The following is a 15,793-nucleotide window of genomic DNA, read 5'->3' on the forward strand; positions in this document are numbered from 1 at the left end:
CCCGGCCTGGCACTGCGACCCCGGCCCGGCACCGCGTGCCCGGCCCGGCTCCCGGCCCGGCACCATGCCCCCGGCCCCGGCCAAAGAGGCCCCGGACGAGCCCTCCCGATTTTCCCGGGCATGCCCGGCTTTTGGGGATTTCCCCCCAGACGGGGATTTGAGCCCCCAAAAGCCGGACATGTCCGGGAAAATCCGGACGTATGGTAACCCTATCTCTCCTCCTCCTCCCTCAGGCAAATCCACAGTAGCTGGGTTACCAGCAGGATACAGTGAGAGTGGTGGAGAAGAAAGGTTCAATGCACTCATTGCTGGCACAGCATTAATCCCTGGCAGTCAGGTGGATTCCCTGCAGGGGAAATGCTGTTCAGCCCCTGCAGCCCAGCTGAATGCAGGCAATTCCAGCAGGGCTTTGGGAAAGCATACATAAAAGCTAAAGCCATTCCATGCAGCAGTTTGTATTTTCTTATTGTCAAGGCTGCACATATAACTCTCCTTTATACTGGGGGAAGAAAGTTCAAAAGAGGAGAAGATCTTTGCCCACATTTAACAATGTGCACCCACACACAAGTCCTGTCTTGGTAAAACCCAAGCAAGATTCTGGCAGGCAAATTAATATTTTCATATTTCTGTTTGTTAAACTGCTAATTCATGTGGCTGGTTTTGTAGATATCAATTAATATTATATCAACATATATTTAACACTTATACTGCAGTAGTGTCTAGAGGCTCCAAATTGCTAGGCACTATACACCCCTATATGAATCTAATTAATACCAGGTGTGTCTGGGTGCAGGTGTGCATGCAAGTCAGGCCTTTAGTGTCACATTAAACTGATCTTTTTTAAACTATAGCATTTAGCACACTGAATGCTTCCATTGCTCCAAACTATCTAGGGCCCAAGTGCTGAGTTCCTTCCGCTGACATTGATTACAATCAGAGCCGAAAGGGCTTGACATCTGACCATATCAGGGCTCCAGTTAGGGCTGCCTGACATTTTCTCTCACTGACACAGGAGGAGCAGGGCCATATTTTTGCTTTATTTACACAATGTAATGATTCTGGTTGTTCTGCTTTTCAGTGTATTGAGAATTATTGCTAAGTTTATGTAAGCAACATGTCTGATTAATCCACAGGCTGATGGCTAGGCAGATGTGGAATAGGTTTACTGCTTAGACAAAATTAAACATTGGAGAAGCACACATTTGTGTGGCAATAATAATGACTTCATTTTTATGAGTAATTACAGAACTATTTGCCTAATAGCCTTATAAACTGCAAGAGCTCTGATCTAATGACAAAACAACCAAGATTTTCAAAAATGGGTTACTAAAATTAATCTGCTGAAGTAAAATATTCAAAAGCACTTAAGTTATTTATGCTCTGAAGATCCCTTCACTTTCAATGTGACTTATGCTCCTAAGTGCCTAAGTTACTTTTGAATTGGCCCAAATCCTCTACGTTATTCAGGTGCTTAAATCCCATTGAAGTCAAATAATTTTGAGGATCTGGGCTTGAGGGCTAGATTTACAAAGATTAAAAGTAAATGGGACTTAGGTGCCTACCTCGTTTAGGCACTTCGGTAAATCTTACTAGCCGCCTATCTGCATTTTTAGACCCGTAAATACCTTTGTAAATCTGGCCCTTAAGCTTTGAAAATGTTACCTAGAGTTTGCATGTAGACAACTATGTAAATAGTATAATTTTCAGAAGTGCTCAGCATCCCACAGATCCCTCTGATTTCAAAGGGAGATGCTGGGTAGTCAGCACTTTTGAAAATCAGGACACTTATTTTAGAGCCTAAAAAGGAGATTTTCAAAGGCACAGATGGTAGTTTGACTTTGTGGGAGTTTGGAGCCTAACTTTGGGGATCTATTTTTGAAAATTGTTGGCATACCTGTCACTGTTCTAGATTCCTACATTATTTAAGGACCGATCCTACAACGAACTCTGTGCCTACATGGAGCCCTATCAAAATCATTGGGCCTCCCTGTGCAGAGATCCATCCATGTATGTCCAGTGCAGGGTCATGTCCCGAGTCTTGTTTTACTTTGGAATAAAATGTTAATCTTACAGGAATTCCCTATTTCTTTAAAATGGAAGGTACATTTTCTGGTCAACAACTTGATCCTGACAGAGTCTGTTTCAAAGACGTTTCATTATCATCAGTGGCATTTTGAATTTAATTTGTGGAATATACATTTGTTTCATTATGAGATTTCCTTGCTGTTCCATCATATAAAATTGCCTTTGGAAGCCAAATCTGTGCATTCACTTATTTTCTGCTACTACTACGTTTTTTCCCTCCTCAGGTAATATCAAGATTATCAAACAAGTCTACACTATCCCAGGTATGATTGTCTGATTTTAAATATGATGAGCTTAACTTTGAAACAGAAGTGCCTAGGGCCTGATCCAAAGTCCTCTTAAGCCAATGGAAAGGCTCCCACTGATGTCAGTGGGTTTTGAATCAGGCCCTTAAATAGGATCCTGCATTTGAATGCTAAAACTGCTGTTGGGTGTACCTCATAAATGTCCATTTTCTATGCCTAAATGATTAGGCATCTTAGCATCCAGATGCTGGATTTGGATGTTCCATTAATGCATATTCGTTTTAAAGATGAGCCGGGAATGTTTACTCAACCCAAATGATAGACGTGGAAAGTTAAATTTACATAAAGTTCTTTCTCATATCAGAGTTCTTTACAGTTTGTTCATCAGACTTCTATATAGCAGAATAGTTTTCAGGGAGGCCATTATTATCGTCTTGACAGACAGGCCTTTGCTATTACATTTTATATTCTTGACTTTTTGGACATGTCAGATTGAAAAGGTCTGGCTCATTGTATCTGCATTAACAATAATAATTGTATAATGTTTACTCAGTAAACTGATAGTGCAAGTTGAATAGCAAAATTAAACTCATGCTGCAAAATATGAGGACAAGGAGTGATGGGCAAATCTCAAAAGATTGTTCACCCAAAATTTGTATCTTTACCCAAACTATCCAAACTGATATGATTGTGGACAACTGGGCTGGAAATCTCTTCAGAACAGACTCCTATGTGAGATTTTTGCTACTTCCTGTTCTCAATCACACTGAAAATGCTCCAGTACTATTTTCAGAAAAGGTTTCTTTTGGGCTCAGTTGAATTTGGCTGTCCTATTTATTTGAGATGTGTGGAGTTTGTAAGAATGACATAGGACCTGATTCTGCTACTCATAGTGATAATACCTTGCCCCACAAGTTGTAGCATGGGAATAAATGGGATTACTTGTGAAGCAAGGCCCTGACCCGGAAAAAGCTCCAGATGGGCAGACCTCCGCAACTCACTGCACATGTATTTTGGTTCCAATAAATAATAATAATAAAAAAATTAATTAATTAATTAATAATGCATAACTCTTATATAGCCATTTTCATTAGTAGATATCAAAGTGATTTACAAAGGCATACATTATTCCTATTTTACAATTGGGGAACTGAGACACAGAGACATGATTTGCCCAAGGTCACCCAGCAGTAGAGTGGCAGGTCTTTGGAGTCCATTAGGCCCCCTCTGCCTCCTATAACAAGCACCTACAGTCCATCCTACAGTCTGTATTCTTTAATAAATCATCTCTATCTTTTGATGAGTTAGCTCTTCAGAAGGTAATCCTGTTACACTGTTGTGCATTAATAGGTTTCTGTGGGAGCTCAGGGGTCTGGCTGTAAGGTAGTAAGATCAGAGTGTAAGGTCCCACTTAGTGTGACTAAGAGGAGGAACCAGGATGCATTCAGGTCCTAAGTGAACTGTATCACTCCTTATAACTGACTGTACTGGCCATATACTAGACTGTGGGTATATACATTACTTACCTAAAACCCATTCTTAATTCATCAACAGTCTCACAGCATTAACTTCAGAAGAACTAACTCCTCAAAAGACAGAAACCTATTAAAGTATACGTACTCTGGGTGGCTTGTAAGAACTAAAGCCAGGCAATGTTTCTCAGTAACAAAATACATTTGCAGTGAGTTCATTGGTTATGTTACTAGAGGGCTTTTGTGTATCTATATGTGAGGGACTGAAGAGAGAGAAATAAATAACAGGTGGGTCCCAAAATAACATTTGTTCTAATGAAAAATAAAAGCTCTAATGGATTTGGTTTTATTCAAGTATGAACATCAGAGCAAATCAACTGTCCCTGCAGTGCTGGGCTTTGAAGTTTATATTAATATGAATTATCCACTATTTTAGACAGAGCCCAAGGGAAATGGCAGCATAAACAAGAGACTCCCATCAATTGTGGAAGACGAGGAAGATGAGGATGAAGGAGAAGAAGAGGAGAATGTCATTCTTTCTCCAATCCACACGAGGAGCACAACCTCATCCCAAGAGAAGAAGGCTGGAAGCAATAAAAGCTATCTAGGGATAAACTTGAAACAGTTGGCCTCAGGAACAGTGCCCTTTCACTCCCCTATCCGAGTTTGCAGTTCAAACCCTGCAAGAACCAGACATGAAACTGAACTCCACTACTACTCCAGAAAGAGAGAGAAAAACCTAAAACTGCACCTTTCAACACTGAACACCATTGGTCCCCCTGACCTCAGCCCAAGGTAATAGTTATAAACATTTATCTTCTTCCCCATCACATAAGTCTGCTTTAAGTATCAGGTCACGAATTTTTTTCTTAATGCTGCAAAATTCTTGTTTTTCTTTAATGTTAGCATCTAACCTTCCTGGAATCTTCTTATCCCAGGCTTCCTACAGGGTCAGGGAGAGTCCTTTATTAACAAGAACTCAATGTTATTTAGCCCCCAGCAGGGGGAATTTTAGGACTTCAGGCTCGCATTACAAGATAAAGATGATGTTACAACAGTGAAAGTTACAGTGCTCAGCATATATGAAAATCAGATGAAATATTTAGATGATGAACTACTGATTTCAGTGCCTGACTTGAGGCACTCAGATTTTAAATTTTGGCCTTAACCCCTCTATACATCAATATACCCTCTGTGGAACAAGTATGAAAATACATATCTTGCAGGGGCACTATGAGGCTTAATTTTGTAAAGTCCCTCAGAGGAAAGGCTATATCCAGAGTGATCAGTGTCCGCTCATACACAAAGTGACTGGAGTAAGTTAATAGTTTATGGTTTTTAAAAAGTGACAGATTGTATAATGGCAACCTGGCTTTACAGGTTGGATGGGAAGTAACTATGAAGTTTTTAAAATCAGCTTTTCTCTGAAATGTATGGTGTAAACAAAATACATGATGTGTGTGGTGGTATAAAAGTATGATTAGTACAAGTGTGAAATGACCTCATTAATGGCAACGCTGCTTATGTAGGTTATTCCAAAATCATAAGCTGCTATTAGCAAAAACGATAGTCTTGGGGACAGATCCTTGGCTGATGTAAGTCACCATAAGGAGCTGTACCATTTGAGGATATAGCCCTTCATATGTCTTGGTTTGTGGGTTTTAATTCACATCCTCCAGCAATTTTGAAGTATTGTATATTTTTAAAAGTTTTCTCTGTTTACTAGTGATAGACAAGCAAGCGTAATAATCTCTTTCTCCTCTCAGGGTTATGGTAGTGGTAAAGTAAACATGAAAACCACCAACTCGGCATCACAAATATACAATAGGTCTAGCTGAGTCAAAATGTATTTAGGAAATTGTGCAATAAACTCACTATAGCCAAAATTCACATAGATACATGCAGCAAACCAACCCCTCGTGTCGTTAGTATATCTGTGGAAGCATGTGATAGGTCAGCTTCAGCATTAGCAAAAGTGATTCAGGAAAAAGTCTCATCTCTACTGTAGGTCACACGTTTGATTTGGCTCAAGTCAGTTATGACTGAAAATCATTACCATTTGATGGCCTGTGGAAAATTTGCAATATCAGAACATGTTCAACAAAATAAAAAGGAAAATCATAAGCCTGGAGCAAGTGTTTTTCCCAGTTAGCATTAAAATGCAAATAGGACCCTAACCAATGGCTAAATGTTGGCCTACTTTTGGGCAGGAGTGTAAGAATGAGGGGGAGACGTGCAAGAAATTGCCTCAACTTGTGATCCATCTAGAAGGAGCAGCCACAATGTTGCTGAGGAAATGTGTGCTGTCCTCTCTCCTAGCATTCTGCATTGATACTATCCGCCTGAAGAAAGGCAGAATGAGGGCAGGGCCATGACCCCAACCTGCCAGGGTGGCTCCAGTGTGCATTCTTAAGGAATCCCTAAGGGAAATTCTGCCTGGGCCAACCAGAATTCCACTTGGGGACTGCAGCTGTATCTCCAGTGCAGGCCTCTGCAGCCCTGAGACTACAGTAGTGGCCACGTTACAGATTAGAGGAGAGGGGTACAGTGCCCCTTTAACCCAAACAGATGATCAAGCACGCCACCTGAGTAGTTAGGCAGTGCACATGTTTCAGACTTTGGGCCATAATCAAATCATTTTGTGGAGAATAAACACTTCCCTGTGAGATGGCTCCACTGTGTAGATAATTGAGGTAGTGTTATGTATTTTTCCCTGTAAATCAATATCAGTATCTTTTGAACATAGGGCTATATCCTCAGCTAATGTAAACTGGTGTAGCTCTACTAACTTCAATGGATCTAGGTAGATTTACTCCACATGAGAATTTTACCCATAATCTCTGAATTGTGTTTCCTTACGTGTTTGCACAGTACCTAGCAAAATAGGGCCCCAACCCAGACTGGACTCTTACGGCACTGCTGCAATAGTATTAATATGTATTAATAATAATCAAATAACTCTCCTCAGTCCTGCAACCTCTACATAGGTGCCCAACCCATAGGAAGTCACTTACATTTGGAGCACTATCCATTCAGCCTTCATCAGAACAGCCTTACCTTATTTCTTAAAATATTTTGCTTTGCTGCCATCACAGCAACTATCAACCAATCAAATCAGGGTTGGAAGGGACCTCAGGAGGTCATCTAGTCCAACCCCCTGCTCAAAGCAGGACCAATCCCCAGACAGATTTTTGCCCCAGATCCCTAAGTGGACCCCCTCAAGGACTGAACTCACAACTCTGGGTTTAGCAGGCCAATGCTCAAACCACTGAGCTATCCCTCCCCCCCTTATGTGGGCCACCATGCCAGGCTCCAAATGCAGCCCCTGCAACAATGGCTGGCGACGGTCTATTCCCAGTCCCGAGACTCCCTGGAGAAGATAGTTACCATTCCCCAGGCGATACTTATCTTGCTGAGATGGTGGACTGTGACCGCAGGACAGTCCTGGAAGGGGTTATGTTCGACAACCCTCCTCACTCCATCAAGTTGGTATCTGACGCCTTGGACCTCAGCTGGGGGGCACATCTCGGCAACCTCCAGACGCAGGAGATGTGGTCCCCAGAGGAGGTGTGGTTACACATAAAGGTCAAAGAGCTCTGAGCAGTCCGGCTGGCATGCGGAGTCTTCTTGCCCCACCTGTCGGGCAAGGTGGTATGAGTCCTGACAGACAACGCAGCCTCTACATCAACCGGCAAGGGGGAGCATGCTTGTCGGCTCTCTGTCAGGAGGTGATCCATTGGTGGGATTTCTTAATCAGCCACGAAATCCACATGGAAGCTTGTCACCTTCCCGACATCAGGAATATGCAGGCGGACTAGCTCAGCAGGGACTTCTCCTCTCACCACAAGTGGTTGCTCCATACAGAGGTAGCCTGCATGACCTTCCAAAGATATGGAATTCTCCAAGTGGCCCTGTCCGCTACCAGACAGAACAGGAAATGCCACTGGTTTTGTTCTCGACTGGGTCTGAGCAAGGACTCCCTCTCCGATGCCTTCTCTCCTGTTGTGATCAGGGAGCCTGATGTATGCGTTCCCTTCGATTCCACTCATCAGCAGGGCCCTGGCAAAGATCAAGAGAGACAAGGTGCAGCTTATCATGATCGCCCCAGCATGGCCTTGCTAGCATTGGTTCGGCATGCTCATGAGCCTGTCAGCAGCCCCTCCCTGGCCCCTGCCCAACCGACCAGATCTGCTGTTGCAGGACCACAGTCGGCTCTTACACCCCAATCTTGGGTCCCTCCATCTCTCAGCATGGAGGCTGCATGGCTGAACCCGGAGGAGCAGACCTGTTTGGAAGGAGTCCAACAGGTCCTCCTGGAAAGTAGGAAGCCCTCAACTAGACTGACTTACGTAGCCAAGTGGATGAGGTTTTCCTGCTGGGCGTCCGAACAGGGCATCTCTCCCTCGCGTTCCTCCATACAGACTGTCCTGGACTACCTGCTCTATTTGAGGAACCAGGGCCTGGCACACTCTTCAATTAGAGTGAATCTTGCGGCCATCTCCGCTTTTCACCTGCCAATCCAAGGACAAATGGTGTTCTCCCATGATGTGACAGTCAGATTCTTGAGAGAGCTGGAGAGACTCTTCCCACAGGTGCGGGCTTCTGTCCCACAGTGGGATATTAACTTGGTCCTCTCTAGGCTCACTGGCCTGCCCTTTGAACTGCTGGGTTCCTACTCCCTTTCCCATCTGTCATGGAAGGTCACGTTCCTGGTGGCGGAGACGTTGGCGAGACAGGTCTTGAAAATTAAAGCTTGACCTCAGAACCGCCGTACACGGTCTTCTACAAAGATAAGATTCAGTTGCAGACCCACCCAGCCTTCCTGCCAAAGTTGGTCACCATCTTCCATATGAACAAGGAGATCTTCCTCCTGGTGTTCTGTCCTAAACCACACGAGACCAGTGAAGAGAGGTGTCTTCACGCCCTGGACATCCAGAGGGCCTTGGCTTTTTACTTAGAACTTACCAAGCCTTTCAATAAATCGACTCAACTCTTCATCACTGCAGCAGATAGGATGAAGGGTCATCCGGTGTACTCGCAGAGGATTACCTCATGCACAAGGACCTGGCAGGGGTTCCGCCGCTGCCAATCATCAGAGCCCACTTGACGAGAGCACAGGCATCTTTGGCGACCTTCCTGGTGCATATCCCTATCCATGATATTTATAGAGCCACAAAGTGGTCCTCTGTCCACATGTTTATTGCTAATGCCATCACTTAGCAGGCCAGAGATGCCGCTGGGTTTGGCAGAGCTGTGTTGCAATCTACATGTCCGTGAACTCCTACCCACCTCCAGAGGTACTGCTTTGGAGTCACCTAATATGGAATGGACATGAGCAAGCACTTGAAGAAGAAAAGACAGTTACCATTTCCATAACTGGTGTTCTTTGAGATGTGTTGCTCATGTCCATTCCTGCCCTCCTTCCCCACTGTCGGAGTTTCTGGCAAGAAGGAACTGAAGGTGCGGGGAGCCAACAGCGCCCCTTATACCATGCCCTGCAGGTGCCACTCCAGGGGGTGCCAGAGCCAGTCCCCTACGGATACTGCCGAGGGAAAAACTTCTAGCACCACTGCATGTGGTGAGCACGCACACCTAATATGGAATGGACATGAGCAACACATCTCGAAGAACACGAGTTACGGAAAAGGTAACTGTCTTTTTCACTAATAGTCCTAACAGTTTATAATTATTACAAATGGCATAGGGAATGCAAGTAGACTAGACTAAAGGCCCTATCACAACCTGTAAAAGTAATGATAGTTTCAAAATAATCAGTTAAGACGAAGGGCCTGATTCTCCTCTCTTTACTCAAGGTTTAAACAAGTGGTAACTCAGTTGGTCACACCTGTGCAATGGCCTTTATATTTCTCTAAGATTAGTGTCATACAGAATTCACCATTGCTTAAGACTGTGCCTTTCAAAGTAATATTGATAATTACATTATGAAGTGTGAGGTCTATACACTCTATACTCAAAGACCATGTTTTTAACAGGATTGTTGATGGAATTGAAGATGGAAACCATAATGAGGGAAGCCAGACTTTTGACTTTGGCTCTGATCAACTCAGGCAGGAATCCCGGGTATCTCCTACAATTGTGGGTAAGTGCCATATCTAGCCACTCATTGTAATAGACACTTTTTTGATGACTTGCCTTTTGTACATCTATATTTGCATGATTCTTAATAAAATAAGCCTCTATGAGTTATGTGAATGGGTTTAAGATGCAGCTAAACTTAGTGTCATTTGCATTGACCGCAAATCATGACAGAAAGGTACAACTGGATATCATCAGTGTGTCTGGGCCAGTTGTCCTGCTCCTCCCTGTTACAAGTCAAGATAAATGGCTTGTCAGCAGTTTGATTTCCACTACATCTTTACTAATATAGGGGCTGATTCTATGAGGTGCTGAGTGCCATCAACTCCATTAAATCCACTGAACACGACACATTTCAAGATTGGTTCCCATAGGGACATACCTGGAAAATAATTTAAGAAGAACTATACTGGAACTTGGCTGCTATTTTACTATTAACTCTTGGCTTTTTACAGAGTTACCTGTGTCAGAAATGAACAGAGTGAAAGCCATGAGTAGCATGAAATGCTGGGCAGTCTTCTGAAAGGACTGATGAAATAAAGCAGCAGGCAGGAACACAAATAGAAGAGCCCAGCCATTACTGGTGATGCAAAAGCAATGAGCTAGTGTTGAAATGGCATAACCAGTTGAACTCAGATTGTTTCCCATTTTCCCCTCCTAGATGAGGAAACCATGCCCACATAATTATGTATCTCTTGCCTACATGCTACCTGAAACTAATTCTTTTTGAAGGCAAAAACAACTGCATAATAGGGGTGTGGCAATTACATATGTGATTTTTTTTTAATTGCTGAATTATCAGACTTAACGCCTTGACAGAAGTTCTATATCTTCTCACAGAGTAGATCCCACACAGGAAGAGGCAGTGCAAACTTCCCATAATACCTCATTTACATCCTTTCTATGCATTTTACATTGACCATAGAAAGCCATTAAATGCTAATTTCATTTGCTCCCAACCAAACCTGAGGTCAGATTTAAAGCAGAGAACAAGTGAAATAGTCCCCTTACTAACTCCCTAAACCACCTGATAATGTATTTCTATAATTTACATATATGCATGGATTATTTACAGACTCTGAAGTTGGTGCTGCAGTGCTAGTTATCAAAGCAGAAGAAACCAAACAGCAGATCAGCAGGCTTAACCATGAGGTACGGAGATTTGTTTTATTCTGATTAACAACACTTTGCTTAATAACAACACGAGAAGAGCTGGGCAAAACCCCATGATGTTTAGGAATTTCACAATGTTTTGAATATGCAAAATTAGGAAGAGATTCCCAAATCATCTTACCTGTAATTTAAATACATTGTTTCTAATACCTTCCAAGAGTAATTCAAATAAACAAAGAAACATATTTTACCTAGTCTGTGCTATGTATTAGAGTTAAGAAAGGGCTGGTCCACACTAACCCCCCACTTCAAACTAAGATACGCAACTTCAGCTACGTGAATAACGTAGCTGAAGTTGAAGTACCTTAGTTCGAACTTACCACAGGTCCAGACGCGGCAGGCAGAGCAAGAGTACCGGCATTGACGGCGAGCACTTCCGGGATCGATTTATCGCGTCTAGACATGACGCAATAAATCGATCCCAGAAAATCGATTGCTTACCACCAGACCCAGAGGCAAGTATAGACATACCCCTAGTCTTGATGGTTCTTCTATCACAAGTAAGCAGCCTCTATATGGTGGGTGGGTGTGTATGTATAGATATACTGTTCTTTTCCCTATAAAATAGCTCTTTCTCCCTTCCATGCTTTTTTCGTTTGTCTCTGTTTCACTCTGTCTACTCTTATCACACACCCCTCTATGGTGTTTTTTTTTTTTCAATCTCCTTTGAGCAAAATGCAAACCTAGTAATGTTTAAATTCATATAAAAAATGTAACCCATATTATCTGAGTAGATTCAAAATTAGGTCGGAAGCATTTGCCCATTCCCAATTAGGTAGCAGCGTTTTGCTGCTCAAGCCATTAGTCCTGTGGAATGTAGGAATTATATAGCATTTTGCTTTTTCAGATTATAATTTAGTTTTAAAGAAAGATAGTTCCTTATATCTGCCTGGCTTCCACCTATTCTGAATGCTCCACTAATACTGATATAAGTTATCACTTGGTTATTGGGTAAAATGAAAAGCATTAGAAAAATTATTCCCAGCAAGTATATGATACTCTGTCTTCACAATGGTCTTTCTAAAAATTCATGTCCATTATGTTTTCAGTCAAATAAAGTACTTCAGGTCATATGATGGAGGCATCAGTAGCAACTCCACAGTTAAAGTTGCACTGAGATTTGTACTTAAAGCAAGACTGTTTTACAATGAAATGGTTGCTTTTAGTTTCCCATTTATGGTTGAATTTTCTGTAAAATCTTTTTTTCTGAAAGATGTTATAAATTTGGTAAATGAAACATTTAAGAATGAGCCCTTTTTTGAAATTTGGCCATCTCTCTCTCTGACTAACAAACTACTGTCACCACACATGGTAAATTTCTCTCTCTCACCCCACTCCTCTAATCTCACTGATTGGCCACTTCTCAAATTTTCACGCTTAAACTGCATATCCAGCTCAGCTGAAATCAGTTTAGACCAGCAAAAGGGGCTTTATACACCTTTATCTCCACCCCTAGGCCCTGTTTTGGGACTGGCTGGATGCAATTATAATGGAGATCTACATTAAAGCAGCTTCAGGAAAATGACTAGATATACCACAACTGGGACTGTGAAGAGGGGCCTAGAAGCAGTTGAGCTCCAAATCTGCCTTAGAAGTCCTTAGAGCCTCCTCCATAAACAGACTGGAAAATCCCATGGCTTGAGACAAGGCTCGCATGACCATCACTCGTCAGAGCTTTCTAGAAAGCTTGATGCAGAGAGCTCATACATATCCCAAGAGTGAGCATATGTACTGACAATACTCGAAGGAGAAATGTCACTTACTAGCATATGAGTGATGCTTTTGAAACTTTACCATAGCAGAAGTTAGGAAAGTAGTATTGACTCATTCCTTAACCTTGAGAAGCACAGATATTTTTCAGATCTGAGGCTATAAATAAGTATTGTATGATTATCATCAAGCAGCAGTTGAAAATATAGTACTATGTCAAGAACCTTTCAAGCAGAAACCTAATGGAATAAACAAACATTTTTTCTGCAGTGGCTTTGTGCCTGTCGTTGCTTTTCAGTGTAGTTCTATAAATCTTTTAGCACTGTGATACATTTAAACAATAGTAGAAAAGATGATATTTTTTCTAACATAAAATTAGTTTACCCTGTTAACACTGGATAAAAAAACCCAAACAGTTTCGGTGCTGATCCTCTTCTCACACTGCTGTGAAAAAGAAGTGAGTCCCTTAAAGTCAATGGGGTTACAGAGTGGGGAGAGAATTGTATCTAAACAAGGAATCCTTTATGCCTAATCCAGTTTCTAATTCTATATTAATTATTAAAATACAGATTAAATAAGTCTCCCAAATGGTCTGAAGTAAATAGGATGAAATTCAATAAGGACAAATGCAAAGTCCTTCGTTTAGGAGCTGCACACATACAAAATGAGAAATGACTGCTTAGGAAGGAGTACTGTGAAAAGGGATCTGGGTGTTACAGTGGACCATAAGCTAAATATGAGTCAACAGTGTAACACTGTTGCAAAAAAAAGCAAATATCATTCTGGGATGTATTAGCAGGAGTATTGTAAATAAGACACGAGAAGTAATTTTTCCATTCTACTCCGCGCTGATTTGGCCTCAACTGGAGTGTTGTGTCCAGTTCTGGGTGCCACATTTCAGGACAGATGTGGACAAATTGGTGAAAGCCAGAGAAGAACAATAAAAATGATTAAAGGTTTAGAAAACATGACCTGTGAGGAAAGATTTAAAAAAACTGGTTTGTTTAGTTTGGAAAAGAGAAGACTGAGAGGGAACGTAACAGTTTTCAAGTATGTAAAAAGGTTGTTACAAGGAAGAGGGAGAAAAATTGTTCTCCTTAACCCCTGAGGATAGGACAAGAAGCAATGGGTTTAAATTGCAGCAAGGGAGGTTTAGGTTGGGATATTAGGAAAAACTTCCTAACTGTCACGGTGGTTAAACACTGGAATAAATTGTGTAGGGAGGTTGTGGAATCTCCATCATTGGAGATTTTTAAGAGCAGGTTAGACAAACACCTGTCAGGGATGGTCTAGATAGTACTTAGTCCTGCCATGAGTGCAGGGAACTGGACTTGATGACCTCTTGAGGTCCCTTCCAGTCCTGTGATTCTAAGATGTTATTGCCCATAGCAATACCCTGTGCCATGATCCTGTCAGAATTCACATTTTCAGCACATCAATAGGAGACCTTTTAAGGTGTTGCAGCAAAATGTTCCAGGTGATTCAGAAAGTCAAGGAATTCTTTCCTTTTAGTCACTGCTGAGCTAATGACATCATGATGTCAAGGGACAATCTATGGCTACAGGTGCCCTCTTTCGGAAGAGATGTAAAACCAAGGATCTGAACATATGGTAATTACAAAGTGACATGGGATCTGTCAGAGAAGGGATGTTAACACCACTGTAGCCAAATTCCAACTTCGTTCATTACATTCTGCCTCTCCAGTTCATTTTAATTGGATATGGAATTCTGCTTCATTTCCTGTCCTGTTGTGCAGTGCTCTTGCATCTTTGTTTATTACTGGAGATGACTGAATTAGAATGATAACTTTGTTACAAATATATGTATTACTATCAATTTGATCTTACTATGGATGAAAGGCACAAATCAATAAATTGAGTGTTACCTTGCATTAACTTATTTTTTTATATATATATCTATACACACAAAAATAAATTTAATACAAAAATTTTATCTGTAGAAAAATAAATTTAAGTTAATGCAAGGTCATTCTCATCACTTATCGAAGAGCTGCTCAGACAGCAGTAGAAAGGCAGAATTAAGAGAAACCTAGAAAACTGGGGGAGTAAGAGACAGTGAGGTGGGAGCAATGGTCTAAAAGCTGGGTAGAGGAAAAGCTTTTTAGTAGAGAAAGGTTACAGATACCTAGAAAGTAGCCAAAAAAGACAAATTAGTTTGGATAGAGAATATAAGAGACTATTTTAAGGTGGCACAATTTAGATTTAGTTAAGCAGGTAACGTTCTGAGACGTATATATTCACTAACAGTAGATCCTTGCTATAATGCCCTTCACAATAGTGAACCTTGGCCTATAGCAAATGTGGTCCCTGGATTCCACCACCAGCACTGCCCGCTGTGGTGGGGGGTTGAGAGTTCCTCCGGTCCCAGGAGTACAAGGGTTTGGGGAACTTGACAGCTCCTCCAGCCTGGGGCCATGGCGGGAGGCTGACGGGTCCTCTGGCCCCAGGGCCACCACTTGGGCAGAGACGCTCACCGCTCATTGAGCTGGTTTTATGTCGTCGTTGGGAAAGCTCTCTCCTGTCAGCATAACATGGCTACATGAGCACTCTTACAGTGGCACAGCTGTATTGGTACAGATGTGCCACTGTAAGCGTTAGTGTACACATGACCTAAGGCAGGGTTACAACTCCCTCCTGCTTGAATCGGCCATCACTGAGACGTATGATTTCATGATGACTTTTACTTCAAGTCCATAAAGCATCCTTTCACCATAAATACATTATTCCTTAAATGTTACCCATACATATATCTCACAATGATTATGAATCTTGACAAGTTACATGCTTTCTTTTGAACCCATAACAGGGTTCAAAAAAGAACTAGATAAATTCGTGGAGTATATGTCCATCAATGGCTATTAGGCAGGATGGGCAGGAATGGTGTCCCTAGCCTCTGTTTGCCAGAAGCTGGGAATGAGCAACAGGGGATCACTTGATGATTACCTGTTCTGTTCAGTCCCTCTGGGGCACCTGGCCACTGTTGGAAGACAGG

The 15,793-nt window shown here is 42.0% G+C and overlaps 1 protein-coding gene across 1 annotated transcript in view; it reads left to right on the forward strand.

Moving 5' to 3' along the window:
• The window catches only part of KCNH8 (potassium voltage-gated channel subfamily H member 8), a 343,253-nt gene that overhangs the window by 318,151 nt on the left and 9,309 nt on the right, over positions 1-15,793 (forward strand). Inside the window, exons 12-15 of the mRNA XM_034760755.1 lie at positions 2,310-2,348; positions 4,239-4,597; positions 9,796-9,902; positions 10,974-11,050. Of these exons, the coding sequence (XP_034616646.1) occupies positions 2,310-2,348; positions 4,239-4,597; positions 9,796-9,902; positions 10,974-11,050 (582 nt within the window). The remainder of the gene's footprint in view (positions 1-2,309; positions 2,349-4,238; positions 4,598-9,795; positions 9,903-10,973; positions 11,051-15,793) is intronic.

The sequence above is a fragment of the Trachemys scripta genome, chromosome 2 (assembly GCF_013100865.1).
Source record: "Trachemys scripta elegans isolate TJP31775 chromosome 2, CAS_Tse_1.0, whole genome shotgun sequence".
NCBI lineage: Eukaryota > Metazoa > Chordata > Testudines > Emydidae > Trachemys > Trachemys scripta.